The sequence below is a fragment of the Crocuta crocuta genome, unplaced genomic scaffold (genome assembly GCF_008692635.1).
Source record: "Crocuta crocuta isolate KB4526 unplaced genomic scaffold, BGI_CrCroc_1.0 scaffold30, whole genome shotgun sequence".
NCBI lineage: Eukaryota > Metazoa > Chordata > Mammalia > Carnivora > Hyaenidae > Crocuta > Crocuta crocuta.
The window spans coordinates 8,572,415-8,599,823 of NW_027528345.1; the positions used below are offsets into that span (position 1 = coordinate 8,572,415).

A 27,409-nucleotide genomic window follows, 5' to 3' on the forward strand; every position below is an offset into this window, starting at 1 on the left:
GGTAAAAGATGTTATAAAAATCATAAGAAAAAAGGCAAATCATAAGGAAGAGAAAATACATTTACAGTACTATAAAAAATCTGTGTATAAGTGGACCTGCACAATTCGAACCAGTTTTGTTCAAGGGTCAACTGTATATGCTTATGTAAGTGAAATGAATGACAGCAATGGTACAAGGGATAGGAAAAAGGAATTAGGATTATTTTGTTGTTATAGGTATTCACACCACTCTGAAGTGGTATAGTGCTATTTGAAAGTGGACTTGGATTAGCTGTACATAAATATTGCAAACTCTAGGGCAACCACTGAAAAAGTAAAAAAGTATTACTGATATGCTAAGAAAGGAGAATGAAATGATATAGAATGCTCAGTTAAAACCACAAAAGGCAGAAAAAGAGTGGAAGACAAAAATAGGAACAAAGAACAAGGACAATAAATAGAAAACAGCAATGAATGTGGTAGATATTAACCCAACTATATCAGTAATCACTTTGAGTATCATTGGTCTAAATGCATCAATTAATATATTGTCAGAGTAAATATAAAACATGCCCCAACTATGTATCTATAAGAAAACTGCTATAAATATAAAGATACATACAGATTAAAGGTAGAGGGAGAAAAATATATCATGCTAAAACTAATTTTAAAAAAGCAGTAATAGTTGTTAATTTCAGACAGCAAACTTCAAAGTAAGGAAAATTATCAGATATAAAGAAGGGTATTGCATACAGATAAAGGGGTTCTCCAATAAGATATAACTTATTCTCCAATAAGATATAACTGTTCCTAATGTATATGCACCTAACAACACAGCATCAAACTACCTAAGGCAAAAACTGATAGAAGTGAAAGGAGAAATAGATCCACTATCAGAACTGGAGACTTCAACATTCTTCTTTCCAAAAGGGACAAATTTAGCAGACAGGGAATAAGTAAAGACATAGTTGAACTTAACAACATCGTCTATCAGATGGATATAAATGACATCAACAGTTCGTCCAACAGCAGCAGAATACACATTTTTCTCTAGGTCACATGGAACATTCACTAAGATAGACGACATTCTGGGCCATAAAACATACTTTAACTGAAAGAGCAGAAATTCTGCAATGTCTGCTTTCATTTAAATTTTTTAAATTTATTTTTTTAATGTTTATTTTTGAGAGAGAGACAGAATATGAGCAGAAGAGGGGCAGAAAGAGAAAGAGAGAGGGAGAGAGGGACACCCAAAATCTGAAGCAGGATCCAGGCTCTGAGCTGGTCAGCACAGAGCCTGATGTGGGCTCGAACCCACTAACCATGAGATCATGACCTGAGCCGAAGTCGGATGCTTATCTAACTGAGCCACCCAGATGCCCCTACAATATCTGCTTTCAGACCATAATGAAATCAAACTAGAAATCAATAACAGAAAGATAACTGGAAATCCCTAAATATGTGGGGACTAAACAACACATAAGTAACACATACATTTAAGAAGAAATCTCAAGAGAAATTTAAAAATATTTTGAACAAAATGAAAATAAAAAGATAACTAACCAAAATTTGTTGGAGCAGTGTTTAAAGGGAAATTTATAGCATTGAGTACATATATAAAAAAAGAAGAGGGGTGCCTGGGTGGCTTAGTCGGTTGAGCGTCTGACTTTCNCAACTTGGAAAACTATAAGAGAAGAGCAAATTAAATCCAAAGTAAGCAGAAAAAGATAATAAGAATTAGGGCAGAAATCAATAAAATTGAAAATAAAAAATCAGTGAAACCACAAGCTGGTTCTTGGAAAATATCAATAAAATCAATAAGCCTTAAGAAGAAATAGATGATCCAGATAGGCCTAAATCTATTAAAGAAATTGAACTAATAATAACCTTTCAAAAAAGCACCAGGCCCAGATAGATCCCTGGTGCATTCTATTAAACATTTAAGGAAGAAATTTTTCTAGTTTTCTATAATCTCTTCCAGAAGATAGAAGCAGAGGGAATATATCTAACTCATTCTATGAGGTCAGCATTACCATAATACCCAAACCAGACAAAGATATTAAAAGAAAAGAAGACTACAGATCAATATCTCTTATGAACATAGACATAAAAATCCTCAACAAAATATTAGCAAATGATATCCAAAAAAGTATAGAAAGAATTATATACCATGATCAACAAGTATTTAAGGCTGGTTCAACATTTGAAAATCAATATAATTCATCACATAAACAGATCAAAATAGAAAAATCACATGATCATAACAATAAATACAGAAATAGCATTTGGCAAAATCCAGCATCCATTCATAATAAAAATTTTCAGCAAACTTGGATTATAGGGGAACTGTCTTAACTTGATTAAGACTATTAATGGAAACTTACAGTTAACATCATACTTAAATAAATTGAGACACTTGAAGCTTTCCCACTAAGATAAGGTACAAGGCAAAGATGTTTCCTCTCACTACTCCTTTTCAACATTGTACTAGAAGTCCTAGCTAATGCAACAAATCAAGAAAAGCTAATAAAAAGTATACTGATTGAGATGGAAGACATAAAACTGTCTCTGTTAGACAGGTGATATGATTGTTTATACAGAAAATCTGAAAGAATCAATAAAAAACTCCTAGAACTTATCAGTGGTTATAGGAAGCTTGTAGGATGGAGGTTAATATGCAAAAGTCAATTGTTTTCCTGTATACTAACAATGAACAAATGGAATTTCAAGTTAAAAATGCACTACCATTTACATTAGCATTCCCAAAATGAAATACTTAGGGATAAAGCTAACAAAATATATACAAGATCTTTACGAGGAAAATTTTAGAAACTCTGGTGAATGAAATAAAAGAACTGAACAGAGAAACATTCCACGTTCATAGAAAGGAAGACTCAATATTGTCTAGATGTCAGTTCTTGCCAACTTAATCTATAGATTAAATTCTTTCTCAATCAAAATTCTAGCAAGTAATTTTATGGTTATCAACATACTGATTCTGAAGTTTATATGGAAAGACAAAAGACCCAGAATAGCCAACATGGTATTGAATGAGAAGAACAAAGTTGGAGGACAGACACTACCCAAGTTCAAGATTTACTGTGAAGCTACACTAATCAAGAGAGTGTGGTATTGGTCAAAGTATAGACAACTAGATCAATGGAACAGAATAGAGAGCCCCAAAATAGACCCCCATGAATCTAATCAATTCATCTTTCACATAGGAGTCAAGGCAGTACAATTGAGCAAAGATAGTCTTTTCAACAAAAGGTGATGGAACAACTGGACATCTATGTACAAAAAAGTGAATCTAGACACAGACTTTATGTCCTTTACAAAAACTAATTATAAATGGATCATAGACTTAAATATAAAATGAGGGGCGCCTGGGTGGCTCAGTTGGGTAAGTGTCCAACTTTGGCTCAGGTCATGATCTCATGGTTCGTGGGTTCAAGCCCCGCATTGGGCTATGTGCTGACAGCTAGCTCAGAGTCTGGAGCCTGCTTCGGATTCTGTGTCTCACTCTCTCTCTCTGACCCTCCCCTATTCATGCTGTCTCTCTCTCTCAGAAATAAATAAAACATTAAAAAATAAAATAAAATAAAATGAAAAAATATACAACTACTAGAAGATAACATAGGACAAAAGCTAGGTGACCTTGGGTATGGTGATCCCTTTTAAGATACAATACCAAAGACATTACTCATGAAGGAAATTCAGTTGACCCTTGAACAACACAGGTTTGAAATAAGTGAGTCCACTTATACATAGATTTTTTTTTTACAGTACAGTACTATAAATGTATTTTCCTTATGACTTTCTTAATAACATTTTCTTTTCTCTAGCCTACTTTATTATAAGGATACAGTATATAATACATATTTTATACAAAATATGTGTTAATCAACTGTTATTGGTAAGTCAACAGTAGGCTATTAGTACAGTTGACTCTTGAACAACACAGGGCTTAAGGGCACCAACCCCTTATGCAGTTGAAAATCTGCATATAGCTTTTGACTCCTCCAAAAGTTAACTACTAACAGTACTTAGCATTATGTTTCTATGGTTCATTCATGTTCAGAGTGTATCAGTACTTAATTCTTTTTATTGGCAAGTAATATTCTGTTATATGGATATGCCACATTTTATTTATCCATTCATCAGTTGAACATTTGGCCTATTTCCACTTTTTGCCTATTATGAATAATGCTGTTAGACCATTGGTGTATACGTGTGTGTGTGTGTGTGTGTGTGTGTGTGCATGTGTTTACATTTTCCTTGGGAATATCCCTAGGAGTGGAATTGCTGGGTCATATGGTAACTCTGTTTATTATGAAGAACTGCCAAACTGTTTTCCATAGTGACTATATCACTTTACATTTATACCTGCAATATGCAAGATTTCTAATTTCTCCACATCCTCTCCAATACTTGTTATTTTCGTGTATTTTCCTTTATAATAGTCATCCTAATAGGTGTGAAGTAGAATTTCATTTTGGTTTTGATTTGCATTTCCCTAGTGATTAGTGATGTTGAACATCTTTTCATATGCTTATTGGTTATTTGTATATTTTAGTTAGAGAAATGTCTAAACCCTTGCCCATTTTTTTTTAATATTACAGTTTTATTAGATATTTCATTGAACAGAATGTGTTTTTTTAAATTAGTAGACTTTGTCTGAAAAGTTTTAGTCTTACAGAAAATTGAGCAGTTTGCACAGTTTCCTCTCCTGTGGTCAGTTTCCATTTATTATTACTACTTATTAAGGTACATTTGTTACAATTGATGAGCCAATATTGATACATTATTATTGACTAAAGTCCGTAGCTTACATTAAAGTTCACTCTTTGTGTGAAGTTCTGTGAGTTTTGACAACTACACAATGTCATGTATCCAGCATTATAGCATCATACTGAATAGGTTTACTGCCCTAAAAACCCCCTGTGCTCTACCTATTTATCGTTCCCTCTCTATTCCAAGCCCTTGAAAACCATTGATCTTTTTACTGTCTCTATAGTTTTACCTTTCCCAGAATGTTATTTAGTTGGAAACATATAGTATGTAACCTTTTCAGACTGGTTTCTTTGACTAAGCAATATATATTTAAGTTTCTTCCATATCTTTTCTTGGCTTCATAGGTTTCTTTTTATTGCTGAATAATATTCCATTGAATTGATATACCACAGTTTATCCATTCACCTTTTGAGGGACATTTTGGTTACTTCCATTTTTGGCAACTATGAATAAGCTATTATGAACATTTGTGTGCAGGTTTTTGTGTGGATGCAGTTTTCAGTTCAGTTGAGTAACTACTTAGAGAAGTGTGATTGCTGGATCATACAGTAAGGCTCTATTTAGCTTTGTAAGGAACTGCCACATTTTCTTTTAAAGTGACCGTACCATTTTGCATTCCCACCAACAAAAAATGAGAGTTCCTGGTGCACCACATTCTTGTCAGCTTTTGGTGCTGTCATGTTTGTTATCAAATTTTTTTATGTTAGCCAGTCTAATAATATGTACTGATACCTCACTGTTTTAATCTGCAGATAACATATGATACTGAGCATCATTTTATATGATTATTTGCCATCTGGGCATCTTCATTGGTGAGGTATCTGTTCAGACCTTTTGCCTATTTCTAAACTGGGTTATTATCTTTTGAAAAGTTTATTTATTTTGAGAGAGAGAAAGAGAGTGTGCATGCAGGAGGGGCAGAGAGAGAGCACATTCCAGCAAGCTCTTCACCATTAGTTAGGAGCCCAATGTGGGGTTCAAACTCACGAACTGTGAGAACTCATGAACCTGAGCCAAAATCAAGAGTCAGATGCTCAACCGACTAAGCCACCCAGGCGCCCCAAGTTTATTTCTTATTATTGAGTGGCAAGAGTTATTTATATATTCTAGATATGCTTCCTTTGTTGTTACATATATGATTTGCAAATATTTTCTCCCATTCTATAGGCTATCTTTTGATGGTAACGTTGGCATCACAAAAATTACTTTTGTGTATTCCAATGGTTTTATCTTTATTCCTATTGTTTGCAGCCAGAATATGCAGGGGCAGAAACAAAAGAAAGAAAGAGGAAGGGCATAGAAAGTCAGGAGAGGAGAGATGCCTGGGGAGAGGCGTTGCAACAAAGACTTGGGTGGAGAGGTGGAAGGAATAAAGAGGATCTGAGGAAAGGATGCACCTTTAGATCTGGGACTTCTTCGCCCATGTTGCCTCCATGGACGCTGTTTGCTTTGCAGCCCTGTATTTTCTCAGAGAAAGGTACATAAATATAGAAAGAGTTTTTAACGGTCCCTCTACAGAAAACACCGGTGTTCCTCCAGGGCAGGGACTCTATTTCATTTATCTTTTCATCCTTCAGCACCTAATACAAAACCTGGCACAAAGACTTTCCATAGTTGCTTGTTCAAAGAGTGACAATGCATAAGGCCAGAGGGGGTAGATTTATTCTTAGTTTTGTTGTTGAGGATGTTTGAATGCAAGGAGTCTCAGTCATTCTGGCTAGGAAAAAGTTGTTTCTGCGGACAACATGGGAGGCCACTAAGTGATTTTTGATTCCCACGGTGTACAAGAGCTGATGGCACCCGACACAGAGATGGGGACCAGAGAACCTTCTGTGGAGTGAGGGGACAGCTGATGCCATAGCTGAGCGTCCTTGGGAGGAGGAGGGAGGGGTGGGGAAAGAGGAGCAGCGGGAGGCGGAGCCTCCGGTCCAGCATCGGCTAGTGGAGGTTGGGAAGCCTCTCCTCTTTCCCCTCCCTTGTTGCCTCCACCTGGCTCCTCCCCGCGTTCGCCAAGCTCCCCTCCCCCCTTCCCCAAGGACAGTCTGCAAGGAAGCCGTGGCGGTGGAGAGCTAAGACTAAAAGGCAAGAGGGGCCCTTGAGTAACGACCGAGGGGGAAAGCCGAGAGCGAGGTGGGGATGACCGTGCTGGGAGGAGGCGGTGGGGAGAACTGGAAGGAGCGGACGGGAAAAGAAGAGGTGGTATGGCATCAGAAGCTGGGGCGAAGAGGGGGGATGGGTTGAGTAGCCGAGAAGAATCCTAGTCCTTCGGTTCTTTTCTCTCTACTAGCACGCACAGCCCCCGCCCCTGGGAATCAGGGATGGGTGAGTGGTGCTCGGACCTCGTTCGCCCTGGCTGCTTGACTCCTATCCTGGCACTTGTCCAATTCAAATCAGTGCACCTATGATGTTGCCTCCCTGTATTTGTTCCTCCCGCCTGCGTACCCACACACATGTGATTTTTATATTTAGGTTTTATGTCTGTGTGTTTCTATGTGTGTGTCACTGTGGATCTGTAAAGGTTGCTTGTATATGAATCTGCGTGCATTTCTGTGTCCTGTGTCTCTATAACTGGTTTAAAGATACAGGAGAAGACTCAGATTTTTGCAGGTCAGCACTCCTCCTAACCTTCCCCCTTGTTAATGGTGAATTCTCTCTCTCACTGAAAACTCTATGGGTGGAAGTTCCCTGTATGGGTTTGTCAGTGATGAGCTCCCAGAGTGAATGAGAAGAAGAAAAACTCATGGAAAATGGGATCATACTCGTGTTTTGTTTTTTCATTTCCAAATGTTTGCCTTAATATTTGCACCAGCTACTTAGTCTTTTTTTTTTATTCTTGAGAACAGCAGAGATTTGGACATGAACACTCCAGTTAATAGGAGAGTGTCTGTATCCTATGTGTTTATTACATTCCTTTCACTGTCACTATATGCTCTTAAGTCCTATTTGTATCTCTATGTGTTAGAAATAGAATATGGAGCTGTCTGTATCCAAGCATATTAAATAAAAGCTTTCATAGGTCTGTGTGCATTTTGTATTGTTCGTCAGTTCACTAATGCTTTCAACAAGGATTTATTGAACTGTTATGTGCATGGACTTCGCCAGGCTTTGGTTAAGCTGTGGGAAAGTTTTTAAAAAATGAACATGATCCTTCCCTGGAGGATTGTTCAGTCTAGTTGGGGAAAGTGGCTTGTAGCAGTCATCTAGCCAGGGGTCTGCAAACTTTCTGCAAAAATCCAGATAGTAAATAGTTTAGTCTTTGCAGGCTGTCTGGTCTCTGTCACAATAATCTGCTCTGTCGTAGTACAGAAGCAGCCATAGGATAATGTGTGAAATAATGAGAATGGTATGGACACTTGAAATTTGAATTTCATGTAATTTTCACATGTCATGAAATGGTTTTTTAAACCATTTAAAAATGTAAAAACCTGGGGCACCTGGGTGGCTCAGTCAGTTGAGCATCTGACTCTTGGTTTCGGTTCAGGTCATGATCCCAGGGTTGTGGGATCCAGCCCCACATCAGATTGCCTGCTGAGCGTGGAGCATGTTTGAGATATTCTCTCTCTCTCTCTTTCTTAAAGAAAAATAAAAATATAAAAACCTTTCTTAGTTTGCTGCCATACAAAACCATAACAAGGGCTGGATTTGACCTGTGCTCTGTAGTTTGTTGACCCCGATCTAGTCCAACCTTATCGTCAATATATAAGAAGGAAGTTAAATACCACATAAAGTAATAAGTGCTAAATGAATGATCTAATACCAGACAATATGTGATTAGAGGAGGTCCAAAAAGAATCCTTACTATGGCAATCAGTAAAGGGTTAATAGTCTTACTATTAATAGGATTGCAAGTAGGCCTGATCTTAAGTGATGGAGTGGGATATTGATCTGTGGAAGGGCCATGGTGGCCTTCTGGACAAGGGATGCAGTGTGCCCAGGTACACAAATGGAAAGGAGCAAAGTAATGTTCAGGTGATGATGGAGCAGAAAATCCATGGGGACAAAGGTTCAGGCTTTGGCAAGGGCCAGATCATGGAAGCTTTGAATGCCAACTCCAGAATTTGGACTTTATCCGCCAGAGTGGATTGTATGTAGTATGTCTGTGAACGTGTGTCCTATAATAACGCTATATATGTTTGTGTATGTATGTCTTCATGCGGTCTCGTTGCATATACTTTATTGGCATGTATGCAGATTTGTGTGTCTATGTGACCTATGTCTTAATCAGCAGTCACCCTGATTTCCTCAGATTCACAGCAGAAACATGAGCTCTGCATAAAGGTCATCAGTCCCCGTTCAAGTGAATGCATCCTTTCTCCACTGAGGCCCCAGGGTCCTATGACCTTCCCATGGAGGTTTATTCTTTGTCTCTTATAGAATGGAGAAGGGAAACACAAACAGGGAGACTAGCTATTGTAGTAGGACTTCAGGTGGAGAGAGGTGCTGAGGATGGCTAATAAGAGGATAAGGGAAGATAATAAAGGAGAAGAATAAGATTTGGTAACTGTTTTGACTCTGAGAGTAAGGAGGAGATAAATTTAAAAACTTAGATTTTAGCCTAGATAACTGGGAGAGTGATGACTCCTTTGACATTTTATGGCTACAAAAGTATGTCTTGTGTGTTCCTTTGAGAGAAATAAGCCCTAAAGACAAAAATAGGAAGGTGGTCACATGCCGTGTGTACGTATCTATGTGTATTTGGCCATGATTCTCTGTTGTTCTTCCCATTTGATAGCATGTAGTGTGAAGGGCAAGGCCTGAAGGTGAGTCAAGAGATGCTTAGGAGGCAGGGAGCCTGAAATCAATGGGAGAAGCCATAGAATATCTTTAACCATTCCTGAGCCTGAACCATCATTTTGCACAAGCTCAGATGTTCATGTAAAAACCTTGAACTCCAGTTCCAGCTTAGTCAAATTCCATAGAACTGAACCCTAATCTTCACCATAACCCCGCCTACCCTCACTTTCTTCTTCCTCTGGGCTGGTTCTGGTCAGTGCCCCAAACCTCACCGATTCCTACTGCCTGCAGCAGCCCTTCCCTTCATTAAAAGGAACAATTTTTGAGGCACCTTAACTTTCCTCCTTCCTTTTTCATTTCTGTTCAGTCAACTGCTCTTCCCCTTGACCTTAGCTTGTTCTCCAAATAGGCTCCAATTCAGGTGGGAGGGATTAGCCAGGACCTTTGCAGTCTTGGGTTTGATTACTGTGACATTTCAGCTTGGCAGTCTGTGGGGGTGTGGCCCTCTTCTGGAAGAAGTCCAAAATACCCAGGCTGCAAAGCTCAGACTTAGTAAGTGGGAGAGCCTGACTGAGGTGGCTCTAGCCAGTCTAACAGCCATTTCCTGAGCACCTCGATCCACCTGTGTCTTAACTGATCGTTCTCTTGAATTCTAGAGTGGATCATGACCCATGAAGAGCACCATGCAGCCAAAACCCTGGGGATTGGCAAAGCCATCGCCGTGTTAACCTCTGGTGGAGATGCCCAAGGTAAGGAGGAAGGCCCTGCTTGGGGAGGGACACCAAAAACATGGCTGGTAGCCCCTTTAAGTTACATAACTCCCTTAGCCTGTAGAACAGAACTGCCCTCCTTAATGTCCTCCCCTATAGATTCACACTGGAATCCTGGGCTTTCCCAAGAATCTCTGTCAGGTCTAAGTCCCCAAGTGCTTCTGGATATTATTTGTTCTACTTTAATTTACTCAAATCTTCATAAAACTTCTTTTCCAAGTTTCTCTGAAGATTTGGGACCATTTTGGTCCCTTGGTACCTAAAAAACTAGTGTTTTCTTAAGCATCATTAGGAAGAAAGAGACTAAAGAAATACAATTGTTGAGAAAGCAGTAGGTGGATTCACTTCAAGTACATTGGAAATGGTGGGGAAAGGGGAGACACAGAAATTGGTATTTGGTGGGCCCTAGCTAGATCTTCAGGTATTACCGCTGAGGTGTGTAGAGTTCCTGCACTGACCAGGGTCTGGCACCTCACTCCTACAGCACATTTCCTTCTACTGGGCACAGTTCTGCTTCATGCTCAGTTTTCTGCGGCCTATTCCTCCTCTTCCATTCCTTCAGCCCTCGAACAAATAGGAACAGCATCAGTTAATCAGCAGAGACCCACGGTGTGTGTATGGGGGCAGCAGAAAGCAAAGACAGAGAGAACCCCTTTCTGGGTTGAGTCCCAGAAGCCTGGAAGTCAGGGAAATCAGGTATATGGACAAATGAAGTGGGAGATAGGGAATGTGTGATTTTTTTTTCTCTTTTGATTATCTTCTATATTGTAATTTATAATATGCTGAAGAGAGGCAGAATCTCTTTGAGAGGGATACCAGAATGTGGAGACTGTGTGAGAAAAATAGAGAAGGAAAGAGATTTCAGCTAGTCTCCCCTTCACTCTGCACCACTCTCCGTAGGCTTCCTAGACTTTGTGTTAAATACCCACTTTGCTTAGAGCCCTACCTTGTATGTTGCAAAGAAGTTAATTTCCTTTGGGAACTTCTAGTTTTAGAAGGAAAGATAACATACATTACTAGAATTCTTATGTAAGGCTCATAAATAACAATAATCAAGTGTGCATAATCAAGTAGAACCCACTTCTGTAATGAACAGATAGGCCTTGGTTGGATTAACCAAGGAAAAGTTCACGGAGAAGGTAGATTTCAAGAGGCTGAACTCTTGATTCTGAACTGAATTCTTTATTCACTAGTTTCTGGCGTACAACATAAGTGCTAAATAAGCATATTCCTAATTAAACACAAAGGGCGTAATTGAGCACCTGCATCTCAAACAGGATGGCAAGCACTAAGGATACATCAGTGAGAAAGTCACACATTGTCTTTGTTCTTATGACCCTTCTCATTTATATATTAGTAAATCTAGACTTTAAATAAATATTTTCGCTAATGTATATTTAATTGTAACTGCAATATATATTATGAACATGAGAATGCCAGAATGGGGACACTTAGGAAGGAGGGCACAGAGGTCTGAGTTCAGGAAGAGTGGCCAGATTAGGAATGCAGAGCCCTACTTGAGGCTGACCTTACTTCTACTGCTTCTCCGCTCTCTCCTGAAAAGGATCCCATGCTGTATAAACTCTGAGTGTTGATCCTGAAATCTTGGTAGGGTGGCCTGAGAAACTGGATTAAGTAAAGCAAGAGCCTGCTAAAAATCCAAATGAGGCATACAAAGTTAGGAATTTATGAAAAAGAAAGGCTCTCTGAAGAGGGAAAGAGGTAAAAAAAAAAAAGCGGTTGAGAGAGAGATCTCGGATTTAACTTGGATCTAAGAGCAACAGAGCCCTTTCAGCTTCTGATCCTGAGCACAGAAATCCTCTTACTCTAGAGGGACCGTCACCTGCTTTAAGGGAAGATCATCCTCCATAGAGGCAGGCGCTAACATAAGCTGATTTCTGGAGGGCCAGCTGGACCAAGGCCTATGGGATCCTGTGACAGGCGCAGTGTACGCAGGGAAATATCCCACTTCAAGGCCACATAACATCACAGGTGCATGTGAGCAGGTGGTACAGGATGGAACTAAGGGAGGCAGGGAAGCAAAGCAGAAAACTCAGAGTAGAGTTGGAAGGTCTCAGCTGAAGGAGCAGCTCAAATACAGTAGTGGCCTGCCCAGAGATAGGTTTAATGATCTTTAGTTCTCTGAGGGAGAGAGCACAGAAATGATTTTTAACCCAGAGGCTGTGGGCCACATGGGAAAGTGAAGGTTGGGTTCTGTAAAAACCACAGAGGCCACAGCTCTGTCATTCCCTGAGCGTAGCAAAGCCAATAACCACTTAAAGCAGAAGAGAGGCCAGATTTCAGACACCCTGAGCTCAGAAGCTGGGCTGAGTGGATACAAATTCCAGCCCAGGAATGGCCCCAGCTCTGCTAAACCATACCACATTTGGCCTCATGACATTGGCTTATTCTGCTGGAAAGGATCTCAGTCATCGCCCTAGCCTGCTGCCTTCAGAGAGGCAGTCCATTCCAAATACATGTTTATCCGTTTTTAAAGGATTACAGGAACAGGGATTCTGTTACTTCTCTGGATTGCTGTTCTAGGATTCATAATATTAATTACACATTTGTCAGAAATGTAATTCAGATCTAGTATCTATTTTTCATGTTGGAATTAAAGGATTTTTTTTTTCTTATTCAAAGTTCAATTAAGGTAGAAACTTTCCAACGTCTGCTTTCAAAAAGATAGGGACCAAGTCATTTATTAGTTTTTTCTATCTCATGTCATAGAGACTCATTACCCTGCAGAGTTCTCCCCAAAGCCTCTTGCCTACAGGCCGTAATTAGAAACTCCAAAGTACGTGCCTCTGATGTTCTCCAGAGCCCCTCCTGGCTGTACCAAGAATACCCCCTGGGTGGTGCCTGTAATCTTATCCTTCGTCTTGCTTCTAATAAGTCAGACAGCTGCGAATAGAGGGTTATTTAGGGCAACGTGGAACAGCCAGGGAGAGCCTCGCCAGGACTGATCTGGGACCAGAATAGGCCAGCGGTGTTAAATAGGAGAGCCCAAAGAATTACTGGGACTACCTAGCATAAGTTATGTGTATACCTCCCAGTCTGTGAATTCTAGGGAACTGGGGGTTTGAAACACAAGTATAGGGGCACCTGGGTGGCTTAGTCGGTTAAGCGTCCGACTTTCGCTTAGATCATGATCTCGCGGTTCGTGGGTTCGAGCCCCGCGTCGGGCTCTGTGCTGACTTCCATCTCAGAGCCTGGAGCCTATTTCAGTCTGTGACTCCCTGTCTCTCTGACCCTCCCCTGCTCACGCTGTCTCTCTCTCTCTCCTAGAAGTAAATAAAACATTAAAAAAAAAAAAAAGAAAGAAAGAAACGCAAGTATAGGAGACAATAAGGGTCCTAAAGCTTGATTTCTAGGAAAACAGCTGTCTAACCTAGAGGCAGGATGACCTCTGGAGGTTCATAAGACTGAGGTAAGAAGGTAAAAAGGAAGGAGAGAAGAGAAAGAATCTTCTTTTTTTGTGGGATTTTTCTTCTGTCCAGTAGATTTGGATATTTCCTACCTGCCGTCTATTGTTTACTTGATACTTAAAGCCTCTTAAGTCATTTGTTTTTCTTAAATCTTTCTCCCCTACCCTTACTCAGCTTGGGAGTAGGAAATAGCATTCCAACCTATAAATTTCAGAAAAATGTTTTTTCCTTAGTTCTTAAGATTACACATTCATACTCCAGAACCCCAGGTATCCAATAGAGAAGCTCATAGGCCTTGTGAAAGTCTAGAAAATAAATAAACAACAGTTTCATATCTGTTTTGACCTACTGATTTATCCTTCCTAAGGCCCTGATGGCTTTGCATGGACCCTGACTTTGTTCTTTTCATACACACAGGCTTTTCCTAAAGCTTCTGAGAAGCCTGCTCCCATCACAGATTTTTCCATTTTGATTCCTTCAGTTTGACCGTGTGACTTTAGACTTCTATACTTAGTGCGACTTTGCCTTAGTGATGGCGAAGGTGGGCTTTGATGACTGCTCACCAGTGACCTCTTGTTGGCAAGCCCAACCTCCCTGTTCTTATCTTAGATCAATTATTGGAAGCATTTGGCACTGTTACAACTTCTTGAAACTGTTCCCTTTGGCTTCCAAGACATGGCTAAGACCTGGATTTCTTTTTGTCTTTCTTGCTGTTCATTAACTTCTGTCATGGAACCCATCTTCCCCTGCTCGTTCCGTCAGCATTGGTTTCCCTCAGTGTTCCATTCCTTGCCTTTCCTATTCTTATTCTACATATTCTTGTGAAACCGTCTCTCCCAAGTCCACATGGGTGTTCCACAAGAACTTCAAGCTCAGCATATCCACATACGAGTGTATCATCCATACTCTTACCTACCCAAATCAAAACTTGCCTCTGCTTAGTTCATTTCACTTCAGTCTTACTCTTTGCCTGTCAGTTATGGGGCTTTTCCATCTTCTTCTCCACCGCCTTGAAATCTAACCTCACTGCTATGCTTCTGTTTCCTCAGTGTCTCCTGCCCAGTGTCTCTGTGTTGTCCCAAATGCCACTCTCTCAGTCTAGGCCCTCATTTTGTCAAGGCTGCCTGAGAGCCATCTTATCCCAGTGTCCTCCACATTGCAGCCACAGTGATCTTTCTGATATACAGATAGCGTCATGTCTCTCCATTCTCAAAATTCCTCAGAGATTCTCCATCATTTGCAACTTTTGTTTTCTAGGTCAAAGACCCTTTTAAGAATCAAATGAAAGCTGCGGACCTTCTCCCAAGGAAATTCCCGTGCCCAGAAAACTTTTCATACGGTTTCATGGGTTCATGGATTCCCTGAAACCATCACCCATGGATCCCCAATCAAACCCTGGCCTACAGAATAAGAGCCAGACTTCCTCGCGTGGCATACAGGTGCCTGCTTACCTGTTGTAGCTTCACCACTCACCACTTCCTAGCTTACATTTTATTCTTTGTAATGCTGAGTTACCTAAGGTTGTTTCTTGACCCTCACCTTTATTTGTGCTATTTCCCTGCCTAGAGCACTGTCCCCCAAAGTGTCCACCTGACATAAAAGATTTATAAGGAAATTGTCCTTTAGGTCTCAGGTCAAATGCAGTCTTTTCTATATAACCTGTTCTGACTTCCTTTCTGGCAGCTTAGATGCTCCTTTCCCCACCGTACTTTGTACAAATCTCCTTCATAGGGATCCATATTGTAACCATATTGTATTCTTCAGAAGTCTTGAGGACCATTACCAACTCCTGTATCTTCACATCCCGAGACTGTATCATTCACTGCTGTTTCCTTAGTGCCTAGATAGTGCAGGGACCATGGTAGGTGTTTAGTAAATATTCACTCAGTGAGTGAATGGGCCTTCAATTTGATTTGGTGCTTACAGCCATCTAACACCAACTTTTCAAAAAAAAAAAAACAAAAAACAAAAACCCTCCAAAACAGACAGTTTGGTCTTTTTGGATATTTCGTTCCAGGTAGCTTTCAAGTTTATAGGAGCTCATGATGGAGTTTAGCAGATTTTTCAAATTACTGGTTTCTCTAGTGCTCACTGGTACATAATATTTCTCCAGGCAGGATTAAGGACCCTAGGAAGAGATTGTAGATTGAAACAAAAACATGTACTGGGGTATCTGAGGGAGAGTGGCAAAAATGGTTCATAAGAAATTGATCTATCAGGGCTCTGAGATTCCTTGAGCCTCACCGTGAACGCTTCTCACATTACGAGGCAGGATGGGGTGGCCGGGACCAAGACCCAGGAGTGTGTTCCATGTCTCACCAAGGAGGCTCTGCTTAGGACAATTATCAGTAGCACTGTTTCTAATACGGAGGCCAGTACAGCTTCCACTGTGTATTGTGTGCTGTGCGGGGCGGTTCCCCCACAGTACTCTCAGGAGAGACAGTTCTTGTCACTGAGTAGCTACTTGAAAGGGATAACACTTACATGGGAGAGAAGGGAAAGGCTCGCCTCTCTGTTTTAGTCCTAATTAGTTTTAGTCCTGATTCTTCCTCCCAGTGGAGAGACTGGGCTCTGTGACTTTGACCTCTTTGAACTTTAGTTTCCAAATCTGTAAAATGGAGGTAACTTCAGGGTTGTGGAGAGGATTAAATGAGATGAGGTTTGACAAGCAGTTAGCAGTGTCTAACCCTACAGTCAGCACTTAAGATTATTAGTCCCCGGATTGCCCTGCCAAGGAAAGGTCTTAGGAAAAATGGGATTGTGGGGGGAAGGGGATGAATTGGGGGTATCTGGAGCTACATGAACATTGAACACGATAATTTAGTGTTAGTGGGCAGGCCAGAAGACTTGGAGGAGAGGAGTATTCTAGAGTCAGAGAAAAGCTTAAAAGAAGGACTGAGTTATATCTTGTAGTCCAGGCTGCTTTTCTCAGGAGTAACCTCTTCCTTTCGTTTTCCTTCCCTCCATTCAGGTATGAATGCCGCTGTCAGGGCTGTGGTTCGAGTTGGTATCTTTACTGGTGCCCGTGTCTTTTTTGTCCATGAGGTTGGTTCTCTACTTTGTTCTCCATCATTCTTTCTGTTTTCTGCTCCTCCCCTCCCCACTTCCTCTCTCCTCACCTCCCAGTTACATGCTATGCCTCCGGAATCTGGCTTAGCTCCCTGTCTCCATGTCTCTCCCAGACTCCAGTCTCCACTAATGATGGTGGGACTACAGGGATCTACAGACTGGGTCCTCATGTTGCCTGTTCAATTCAAAGGAAGAAGTAGCTCTCTCCTCCCCTTATCTCCACCAAAACAAAGAGAGAAGCTGAAATGAGGATTTCACAAAAAATTTAGTATGTCCAGAGACAGAGCCTTTGGAAGGAACAAAGTCTCATCAGATTTCTGCAGTTTGCTGAACCTTCTGAGGTTCCAGCTCTTCTACCCTTCTCTCTCTTCCCTCTCATTCTTTGCCCACTCTTCCCTCTGTAAGGCTTATCTGCCTTCTCCTGGATTTTTTCTTTTCAAGTCCCATTTCTCTCCTGCCCTCCTTTCACCACCTTTCCCTTTTCCCTCTACTGTTATCAAAGCTATCTGCTATCTACCTCCCTGGGGAAGCAGATCAGAGGAAATGGATGAGCCAGAAACAAGAGGAATTAGGATGAAATATTAGGAAGGACATCCTAACCTTTCGAGATTGCAGGAAAATAGACGAGGGTATTGAAAGGTTGATGTCTTCTTCCTTGGACTGTGTTAAATACGACAATGTCATGGCCATCCAGAGATCAGTAATGGGAGGAAATGGCTTGATTCTCAGAGAACTACTTTCCAAAGATCCTGTCCTAATCGTGGGGGGTTAGGGAGAACCTCTGGCCTAGCAGAGGCTGAATGGGTGTAATGTGCTCCACAGGGTTATCAAGGCCTGGTGGATGGTGGAGATAACATCAGGGAAGCCACCTGGGAGAGCGTTTCCATGATGCTTCAGCTGGTATGTTCCAGAGGATTCCTGTCCCTCATTTGTGCTGTCATTGTCCCACCCAATTCTGGTTTTGCCTCCTGGTTGCTCAAGATCCCCCCACGTGGCTTGACGTGAAGGGTTCTGTGGCAAGAGAGGTGCCACAACTGCCCTTTACTCTTTGCGTTTGAAAACATCACCCTGGCATCAGGGTGGGGTGAGGTCACAGGACAGTCTGCTCTTTATAGAAAGGTCATAGGCAAGACTTAAGGAACTGGCATGTAAGCAGGTCCTGCTCTGGGGTCACAGGGAAGGTCTGGCCAGGAAAATAACCTTCCCAGAGGCCTGGAGCCAGAGTCAGAAGTAGAGCTGAAATCTGCCGGTCCTCATGTGATGGTGAGAAGGTCACCCGAAACCACACTGTTTAAGGGAGGAAGGAACCAGTGCAGCCTTTTAGAGTTTCCGAAAATACCTTAAGATTATGCTGATTGTATCCACCACAACCCCTTGTGCTACTTTCTGTAAGTCATTATATACCTATTTTCTGGTTTACTGAAAAATCTACAAATTAAATTTGTGTCCCCATTCTTTACCTCACTCCTCTAAAAATCCATGGGAAGAAATGTAATATGCAGTACTTCGCGAAGGTTCTTTATAGGCAATGGTACCTGCTGTTAAGTGGTGTGAAAACGAGTCAGAATTCTCTATCAAAAGGCATGGATGCCAGAAGCTTATATGATTTGTGAAAACTCTAAGTATTCTTACCTCTCTTGGGACATCTATAATACTCAGAACTGTTTTTCCTGTGACTATGTGGATACTTCCTTCTACGAGCACCATAGATCCCGAGCAGTGAAGGGGAAAGGATTGGCAGGGCCTGGTTACAATTAGAAATCCGTGAGTTCAAGAGGGAAAGCACATTGGGATGAACTCCTAATAACAGTTTGGACACAATCCAATAAAGTCAGGCCACTGGGGAGAATTTCCAAAGACTAAAGTCAGTGCCGCGTCTTACATTTCTAAGAACATGTGAAAGATGGAAATTATTCTAAAAGCCAACAGTATGTATGTATTCCTTTGCTATCCTTGAGGATAATCACTTTGATAACAAAGCCTTCAATGGAATGGGTTAATCTTAGCAGTCTTCTAAGAGGTGTAGCAGAATATAGGAATGACCCTATGATAGCTCAACCAGAATTATTTCCCTTTCCTTTAGAAAGGACAAATGATTCTTTTTTTTTTTTAAGTTTATTTATTTTGAGAGGGAGTTGCGAGTGGGGAAGGGGCAAAGAGAGAGGGAGAGACAGAATCCCGATGTGAGGCTCAATCCCACAAACTGTGAGATCGTGACCTGAGCTGAATCAAGAGTCGAACACTTAACCAACTGAGCCACCCAGGTGCCCCTAGAAAGGACAAATGACTCTTAAGGATGTCAGGGCACTTCCTAGAAAGCCAGGTGGTTATGACAGCTCATCACAATGTTGGAATAGGGGAAATCTTAGCATGTTGAGCCCAAATTTGGCTGTGTCATCTGGGGAGCTGACTTCTATTTCTTCCCCACAGGGCGGCACAGTCATTGGAAGTGCCCGGTGCAAGGACTTCCGTGAACGAGAGGGACGACTCCGTGCTGCCCACAACCTGGTGAAGCGTGGGATTACCAATCTGTGTGTCATCGGGGGTGACGGTAGCCTCACTGGGGCTGACACCTTCCGTTCTGAGTGGAGTGACTTACTGAGTGACCTCCAGAAAGCGGGTGAGACATTGTCATAACTATTGTTTGTGGGCGTGCACACACAGCCCTCTCCTCCCATTGGAGGAAACCATCACCCAGACACAAAAGGGAGGTCTTTGCTCTCCTTCCTCTGCCATTGCTTATACTTCCCATTGGCTGCAGTTCCTTCTCTCTCCAGTCATCTGCACTTTAGGCATGTCAAGCACCTCACCCGGTGGCTCCTGGTTTGCTTCTCTTTGTCAGGTAAGATCACAGCGGAGGAGGCTACGAAGTCCAGCTACCTGAACATCGTGGGCTTGGTGGGCTCAATTGACAATGACTTTTGTGGCACTGATATGACTATTGGCACTGATTCTGCTTTGCACCGGATCATAGAGATTGTGGACGCCATCACCACCACTGCTCAGAGGTAAGGGGGCTTGCAGGGAGGCGGCGGGGAAGGATGGCATCTGGGACAGGCTATAAGGCTAGAGAGATTAATGCCCTTGGGCTCTAGACTTCCAACGACCTGTTTTCTCGGGCTAGAACACTGTCTTTAACTAAGAAGCACCCCAGAGCCCTGAAATTGCACTGCTGTCTACGTGCTGTAAGTTTGCGTCCTGTCACTGTCTTGCCCACTGTCCACAGTGTAGCTCTGAGGGCTTTAATACCCGTGGTCTCCCAGATGATTAGTGTTCAACCTGAGACAAGTGCAGGGAGCCCCAAACCTCAGCCACCCTTTCAGCCATAGCAGATTGCTGAGGCCGTCACCGCCGCTGCTCAGCAGGCGGCCTGGGGAGGCAGTGTGGGAGAATATGGGAGGCGGAAGGCAGCAGTTTGCCAGGGTCATCCTACGGGATTCCAGGCTGGTTGAGTCCTCATTTCTTCACTTCTTTTCCTATTGTTTCCTTCCCTTCCTGGACCCCATCGCTCCTTGGAACAGAGCCGCAGTACTGACACCTTTTACTGTTCTGTTTTAGTCACCCTGTAGCCACCCTGGACCTAGGTCTGGGTCTTCCTGGTCTTTTCAGAAACCTGCTGGGCATTTATGTAAATGTATCTCCCAGGGAGGTTATGTGGCCTAGATGTGGGTGGCGGCTTGGGACCATCAGGACACTTGGACTGTGAAGGTCCTATGTCTGTGTCTTGCAGCCACCAGAGGACGTTTGTGCTAGAAGTGATGGGCCGGCACTGTGGGTAAGATCCCCGTCTTGATTCATCTGCTCTGTGGAACCAGCAGCAGCCTTCTCTTCCCCGGAGAGTCCAAAGAGGTCTCCCAGGGACAGCAGACCCAGAGATGTCCATGCTCATCTCAGCGTGGCCCCCTCTCCCTGTCCCAACCCCCATAACCACATGTGCAAGGGTGTGCCTTTGTGCCCGTGCACAGGTCAGATGCCGCTCTGAGATTAGAAGCCACCGTGTCAGGTGAGCATGAGTAGAAGGTGCTCTTCAGGGACAAAACCTCATTGAGAAGCTGTCTCGGCGGCACTCTTACTCTCCCCCCAAGCACGAAAACACAGATCCTCACACATTTCACCAGTGATAGGGCCAGGCGGACCTGCCGGGTATGGGTGATGCAGTTTATGGAGTATGGCTCCTAGCGTGACGCTTCTGCCTCTCATCTCAGATACCTGGCCCTTGTCACGTCTCTCTCCTGTGGGGCTGACTGGGTTTTTATTCCTGAGTGTCCACCGGATGACGACTGGGAGGAGCATCTTTGTCGCCGGCTCACCGAGGTACTGGCACTTTATTTTGCCCTTGAAAAACCGCTCGCCTGTTCTGTGGATGATGCACTTCCCCTCCATCAGTTTCACCCGCTGACCACTTTCCTCTTTGTTCTTGACCAGACAAGGACCCGTGGTTCTCGTCTCAACATCATCATTGTGGCTGAGGGTGCCATCGACAAGACTGGGAAACCCATCACCTCAGAAGACATCAAGAATGTTAGTATGAATGAAACCAGAAGAGACCTTGGACACCACCCCCCACCCCCTTCTCCAGTGACTTCTGAGTCTCCCCTTAGTCCTTCTGCACATCTCTCCCCAGCTTTCCTGCCCCCTGGCTTCCCAGGAAGATAAGATATAAGATAAGAAGCTAATCCATCGTGGTTTATCTAAGCCTCTGCTTGTTTTCTCTCTTTGACTCTGTACCCCTCTCTCTGTCCCTCTTTTGGTCTCCTCAGCTGGTGGTAAAGCGTCTGGGGTATGACACCCGGGTCACTGTCTTGGGGCATGTGCAGCGGGGTGGGACACCATCAGCCTTCGACAGGATCCTGGTAAGTCATGGGGTTCTGTGCCTCTTGCCGTCCTTCCCCTGCAGAACCCCACTTCCCAGGACAGGGGCTTGCACCACTGGCCATGCCACCTCCAGACTGCAGTGGCTCTTGAACCATTTCCATACACTCAAGAGTTCTCTTCTGTTGCAAAAAATGATGGGAAATTATATGCTCTCCATATAATATGAAGATCAGGTATCTCAGCTTTGAGCATTGGTAAAACTATTGAGACCTAACCTCAGACACTCAGGTTGAACCCTCTTATCCTACTTTCATTAGAAGAGAGAGGCAATACTCTTCCTTGTTTTATCAATAAGAAGGGAATATTAAGCCTCAGTGATCTCCTCGATTACTACAATAGACCTGCTTCCCTGGAACCAAATAGAGTTCCAATGGCAAGAGGATGAAGAATCAAGCTTTAGATGAAATCTGTGTAGGGAGGTAAAGCCCCATAAGCTCTTAGCTGTAGTTCTTAAATGTGCACCTCAACCCTGTGATTTGGAAGGGCCTCGGTGCCCTGGCTCTCCAGGCCCTGACCAGACAGGGAGGCCTGAACCAGACTGTCTTTGCTCCCTGGGTTCCTGCAGGGCAGCAGGATGGGTGTGGAAGCAGTGATGGCGCTTTTGGAGGGGACCCCGGACACACCAGCCTGTGTGGTGAGCCTCTCTGGTAACCAGGCTGTGCGCCTGCCCCTCATGGAGTGTGTCCAGATGGTAAGTACTGACCTCAGCTCCCCTTCCTAAGAGCCCCAAGCCCTTATCTTTTGAGCTGGAGCTTAAAGGAAAAGAGACCAACTTCGAAGGGCACTGGAACTCCTGTTGGAGATGGAGGGGCAGCATGGTGTAGTTAGAGTCAAATAGGGAAAGGGCACAGTAGGCTTTGCATAGGAGCTGTCACCTCTCTAAGCCTCAGTGTCCCCATCTGTTAAGTGTTCCTAAGGAACGTGAGAGAGGCTACATCCTACCAAGTAGTGAGACCCAATATTGCACCATATCCAGACTCAGATGCTTTTGCCATGTCTTTGTTGGAAAAGAAATACAGTCTCTCTCCAAACATTATTAAAAGCAGGGAATATTATTAAGGTCTGGCTGGCTAGCTCATATGTTTCTATGATTTCTACCTTGAACATGTTTCTCTGAAACAACATGAGGTTCCTAACGCTCACCTTGAGGGCTACTAGAAGAGTGGAGGGAATCTTTGTAAAAAGTCTTATGCAGTATCTAGGAAATACTGGGTGCTCAGGAAATGGCTCTTATTACAAAGGAATCATTCCTATGATACCACAGAGCAGTGTGTCTGGGAGCTAAGATGTCTGGCTGATCCTCAGGGCTGGCCTGCATGCTCAGGGCTGACTCCCCATTTCCTGGCCTGCTTCTCTCTTAGACTCGGGAGTCTCAGCAACCTACAGCGCAGACAGGCTCCAGCCTTGCTGTGTATCCCAAAAGCTAAAGCACTGGCCCACAGAGCAGAAATCAGTAGCTGGGAGACACATGGCAGGGATCAGCTTTTCTTCTTCTGGGATCTGTAGGGTCTACTCCATTTACTCAGTTTAGAGGCTACTTTGAGGTTGTGGCCCTGGGTACCGAATGGAGTAAGATGCTACTTTATCTGTGAGCACTCCTCTACTCTGAAAAATATTCTAATAAGTAGAGCATTGAATCAGCTCCTTCCTTTTGCTGCTCATTGCTCTGAAAATTAAGGAAAAACAAAGATGCTGCTTTCTGTGAACGTTTGGGGAGCACAGGAAAGGTGGGAGGCATGGTGGGCAGGATCCAGGCATAAGCGTGGAGACAGGCAGAGTGTTACCATGGGCTAGAAATCCAGCTGTGTGGAACCCTGCCCTGTAGTCGTGACTCTTGCTGTGCTCCTCCCTCAGACCAAAGATGTGACCAAGGCCATGAACGACAGGAAATTTGATGAAGCCATGAAGCTGAGAGGCCGGTGAGGAAATGACCAGAAGCTCACTAGCTACAGGAGTCAGATATTGGAATGAAGCAGAAAATGGACATAGTTTCAGACCCAACATAAGAGCTTCTGTCCCTTCCCCTTCTTACTGTCTCTGTGACCGTTCCTTCCTGAGAGAGTTGGTTGAGAGGGGACCAGGAAGCACAGTTTGTCCCAGGGCTGCTCTTCCTGGGATTGGCCTGCTATAATCTGGTGGTTTTGTGTGTGGGTTCCATCCAGGTTTTCAGTTTCTCTAGCCAAAGGGGCAGCATCTCATGCTGAGCACAGTGCCTCGGAGAAGAGTCCTCAGGGAGGATTTGGTCAGTTACTGGCCCTTTTTCGGCCCCTGCCCAATCCCTGCTGTGTCCCAGTTATGTCCTTTGAGGTTTGCCCTGTTGGACTTCACGCTGGAAGCAAAACTTTAGATCCCCTTGGCTGCTGGCCATGGGGAGTGGCCTGAAGACCCCCCATCCCACCTGTACTTTTCCCAGGAGCTTCATGAACAACTGGGAGGTATACAAGCTTCTGGCTCACATCAGACCCCCAGTCACTAAGGGACCGGTGAGTTCTCTCTCCCTTTGACTCTGTCGCTCAGTCTCCCTCTGTGAAGTGCTGCCTCCACTCCATACAACCTGTAGCCTCGCCAGCTTCTGTGCCCCACTGTACTCTCTAGTGCTGAGTCCCGGACCCTGCTAAGAAATTTTCTCTTAGCCTCCCCAGATACCAACCCCATATCCTTAGTGCCCTGGACGTCTCTGCCCCAAGGCCCACATCCAATTTAGGACTGACGAGGTAGCTTGCAAGGACTGGGAAAAAGGTTTATGGGTTAATCCCCTGGGCAAACCTGGGAATAGTCATATCTGAGTGTACTTTAGCCACTTCTTCCACTGAAGTAGTGCTTCTCAGTGTCTATCAGACACTCAGAATCATCTGGGCTGCTTATTAAACATGCAGATTGCTGGATCCTTCCCGCAGAGAGGATTTAGATCTGGGGTTGGGGCCAGGAGTAGGCAGGTTTAACAGGCTCCCTAGATCAGGCTGTCCAAGAACCACACTTCGGGAAATGCTGCTCTGGAAGGCCTCATTCGTTATGTAATGCTGTCTGTGGGCAGAGCCTGTGGCTTTCCTTATTGATTTGTGATAAAGAATTCGCTTCCACAGGATGAGGGAACAGGCTGTGCCGGCATTCCTGGGGAGGGGACCGTGTTGTCCTGAGCTCCATGTCCTGACCCTAGGACTCAAGAGTTCAGCTTCCCTTACTGACCTGTCCCCCTCTTCGCCCTGCTCCCTCTCCGCTTCCTTCTCCCCAGGGTAGCACACACACAGTGGCCGTGATGAACGTGGGGGCGCCGGCCGCAGGCATGAATGCTGCCGTCCGCTCCACCGTGAGGATTGGCCTCATCCAGGGCAACCGGGTGCTGGTTGTGCATGATGGCTTCGAGGGCCTGGCCAAGGGTCAGGTACGGGGACTAAAAGGAAGGGGAGCACATACTCTGGGGCCAAGAGTAGTCATGGGGAGGGTAAGTGTAGCAGGAGTGGCCTGTTCGTCTTCTTCTTTCTCCTGGCCCCTCCCCTATCTTTCTCTACCTTTCTTTCCTCTCAGGGTTTGAGCAGAAGTAGATGCTTAATTCCAGGGCAGTATGAATAGGCAGGAGTCACTGAAACAAACCCTTTGCAGGCAACATATCTTATTTAATTCTCTGTCCCAAAGCTCAGTGCAGTGCCTGGCATAAGTAGGTGCCTAATATTTGTGACTGAGCAATAAGACCGGAGGAAGTTCACTGAGGTGGGGAAAAGCCGGTGTGTGGTGTTTCTTCTCCAGCCAGGGGGGTGTCGGGGTGAGATGAGAACTCAGGAAGTGGCGTTCAGTCCACAAGGCAGACCTACGTGACCTTTTCCTGCAGATTGAGGAAGCCAGCTGGAGCTATGTTGGGGGCTGGACTGGCCAAGGTGGTTCCAAACTTGGGACTAAAAGGTAAGTGGCATTACGGGAGCACCTCCTCCTAGTCACTCCTAAAGATGTCCCTTGGAACGTGGGTGTCAGTTCATTAGCTCAGCATCTACACTGCTGCAGTCTGCATCTTCTGTCCCCAAGGACAGTTGCCTCAGTCAGTGTAGGCAGGCATGCCCATCTAGACATCTCTTAGTGGCTCTAGCAATTTAAAGCCCCAGGATGTGTCCTTAGACAGCCATGAGAGGTGGGGCAGGGAAGGGGACACAGGTCAAGAAGTTAGACATAAAGCATCTTCTAATTCTAGCTTTTTTTCTCCCTCAACTTTGCTTAACTCTCCAAATTCCATCACCTCATCACCCACCCCCGCCTCACCCCAATCGACTAGGACTCTACCCAAGAAGAGCTTTGAGCAGATCAGTGCCAACATCACTAAGTTTAACATTCAGGGCCTTGTCATCATCGGGGGCTTTGAGGTGAGTGCCGGCCCGTTTGTTCCCCTCCCCCCGCCCTTTCCCTCTCTCCTTATTGCTGCCGCTCTTCTCAGGCTTACACAGGGGGCCTGGAACTGATGGAGGGCAGGAAGCTGTTTGACGAGCTGTGCATCCCGTTTGTGGTCATCCCTGCGACAGTCTCCAACAACGTCCCCGGCTCGGACTTTAGTGTGGGGGCTGACACAGCACTCAACACCATCTGCACGGTGAGAGCCCGCCGCCGCTTCCCAGGCCTCTGGCCAGCTCTGTAATCCCTGGGCTGCATGTGCTCCTGGAGAGTGAGCTACTGTTTCTGTCCTAACCGAGTGACGGTGTTTGAATGGTGCTTCTTTGAGCCCAGGCCTTTACGCACTTTATGTAACTGCACTACGGTGTTCGTTCTCACCCGTCTGCCTCCAATGCATCAGTACTCTGCACACCAAATGTCTTTCTGTCCTGAGGTCAGATAGCTTCATTTTCCTAACCCTGACCAACAGAAAGAGTAAGTATAGCTTCCTTCCCAGGAGAGGAGTTTTCACAGTGTGGTTGGCAGATGTGCCTGCTGTCCTCAAAGGCAAGAACTTGATGAGGCGTAGGGGCCTGGCTGACCTGGGGAGGGTGGCGCTCTGGCGCTGGTTTATGGCAGGGGCCAGAGAAGTGACAAGAATCGGATCCCAGACCCTGGCTTTCTAACTGTGACCCATTGTCTCTGCAGACCTGTGACCGCATCAAGCAATCAGCGGCAGGCACCAAGCGTCGGGTGTTTATTATTGAAACTATGGGTGGCTACTGTGGCTACCTGGCCACCATGGCGGGACTGGCAGCGGGGGCCGATGCTGCCTACATTTTTGAGGAGCCCTTCACCATTCGGGACCTGCAGGTAGGTGGCCACTCAGAACCTGTTATGTAGCTCTCCCCTGCCCTGGTCTGTCCCCACAGCATCCTGAGCTGCGAAAGCTCAAGATGAGGATCGCTGCTTGGTCTTTGGGGCCCTGCAAGGAAACTAGACAGAGCAGCAAGTGGGCATTTCCGGTGTAACCTCACACACATGACCACACCTTCTGTTGCTGGAGCATTCGTTTTGAAGGCCCTGTGTTGCTAAGCCCTTCTCAATGTGTTTTTGCATTTTGTCTTCAAAACACATGTGCAAGGGAACTATTATCTCTGTGTTACAGATGAGAAAGATTTAAAGAGGTTAAAAGACTTCTCTAAACTTGTGAGTAGGTGGTTTAACAGACAAAGTCGGTGGTGTCTCTGCTGCATCATGCCATCCCCCTGGGCTTCCCTTGCTACCAAAGCAGACTCTTCTCTTTCTGGTCCCTGTCACTTCTGGGGTTGGGGTGGGGTGCTGATTCCTTTTTTTCAGACGGGTCGTCTGATCCTAATTTTCCAAGATCTCAGTTCACTGGAGGAA

General features: G+C 44.3%; 1 protein-coding gene across 3 annotated transcripts in view; it reads left to right on the plus strand.

The window, feature by feature from the left end:
* The window catches only part of PFKM (phosphofructokinase, muscle), a 43,488-nt gene that overhangs the window by 12,877 nt on the left and 3,202 nt on the right, over nucleotides 1-27,409 (plus strand). Inside the window, exons 1-18 of one of the 3 annotated variants that reach the window (XM_077753264.1) lie at nucleotides 6,799-6,855; nucleotides 10,164-10,256; nucleotides 16,677-16,750; nucleotides 17,597-17,674; nucleotides 19,205-19,394; nucleotides 19,617-19,782; nucleotides 20,505-20,549; nucleotides 20,980-21,088; nucleotides 21,200-21,295; nucleotides 21,535-21,627; nucleotides 22,215-22,340; nucleotides 23,504-23,568; nucleotides 24,063-24,132; nucleotides 24,882-25,031; nucleotides 25,476-25,546; nucleotides 25,911-25,998; nucleotides 26,070-26,222; nucleotides 26,711-26,875. In XM_077753264.1, the coding sequence (XP_077609390.1) occupies nucleotides 10,172-10,256; nucleotides 16,677-16,750; nucleotides 17,597-17,674; nucleotides 19,205-19,394; nucleotides 19,617-19,782; nucleotides 20,505-20,549; nucleotides 20,980-21,088; nucleotides 21,200-21,295; nucleotides 21,535-21,627; nucleotides 22,215-22,340; nucleotides 23,504-23,568; nucleotides 24,063-24,132; nucleotides 24,882-25,031; nucleotides 25,476-25,546; nucleotides 25,911-25,998; nucleotides 26,070-26,222; nucleotides 26,711-26,875 (1,824 nt within the window). In that variant the 5' untranslated portion in view covers nucleotides 6,799-6,855; nucleotides 10,164-10,171. Of the gene's footprint in view, nucleotides 1-6,798; nucleotides 6,856-10,163; nucleotides 10,257-15,125; nucleotides 15,145-16,676; nucleotides 16,751-17,596; nucleotides 17,675-19,204; nucleotides 19,395-19,616; nucleotides 19,783-20,504; nucleotides 20,550-20,979; nucleotides 21,089-21,199; nucleotides 21,296-21,534; nucleotides 21,628-22,214; nucleotides 22,341-23,503; nucleotides 23,569-24,062; nucleotides 24,133-24,881; nucleotides 25,032-25,475; nucleotides 25,547-25,910; nucleotides 25,999-26,069; nucleotides 26,223-26,710; nucleotides 26,876-27,409 lie in introns of those variants that run through there. The other 2 variants (XM_077753263.1, XM_077753265.1) reach the window with 2 other exon arrangements.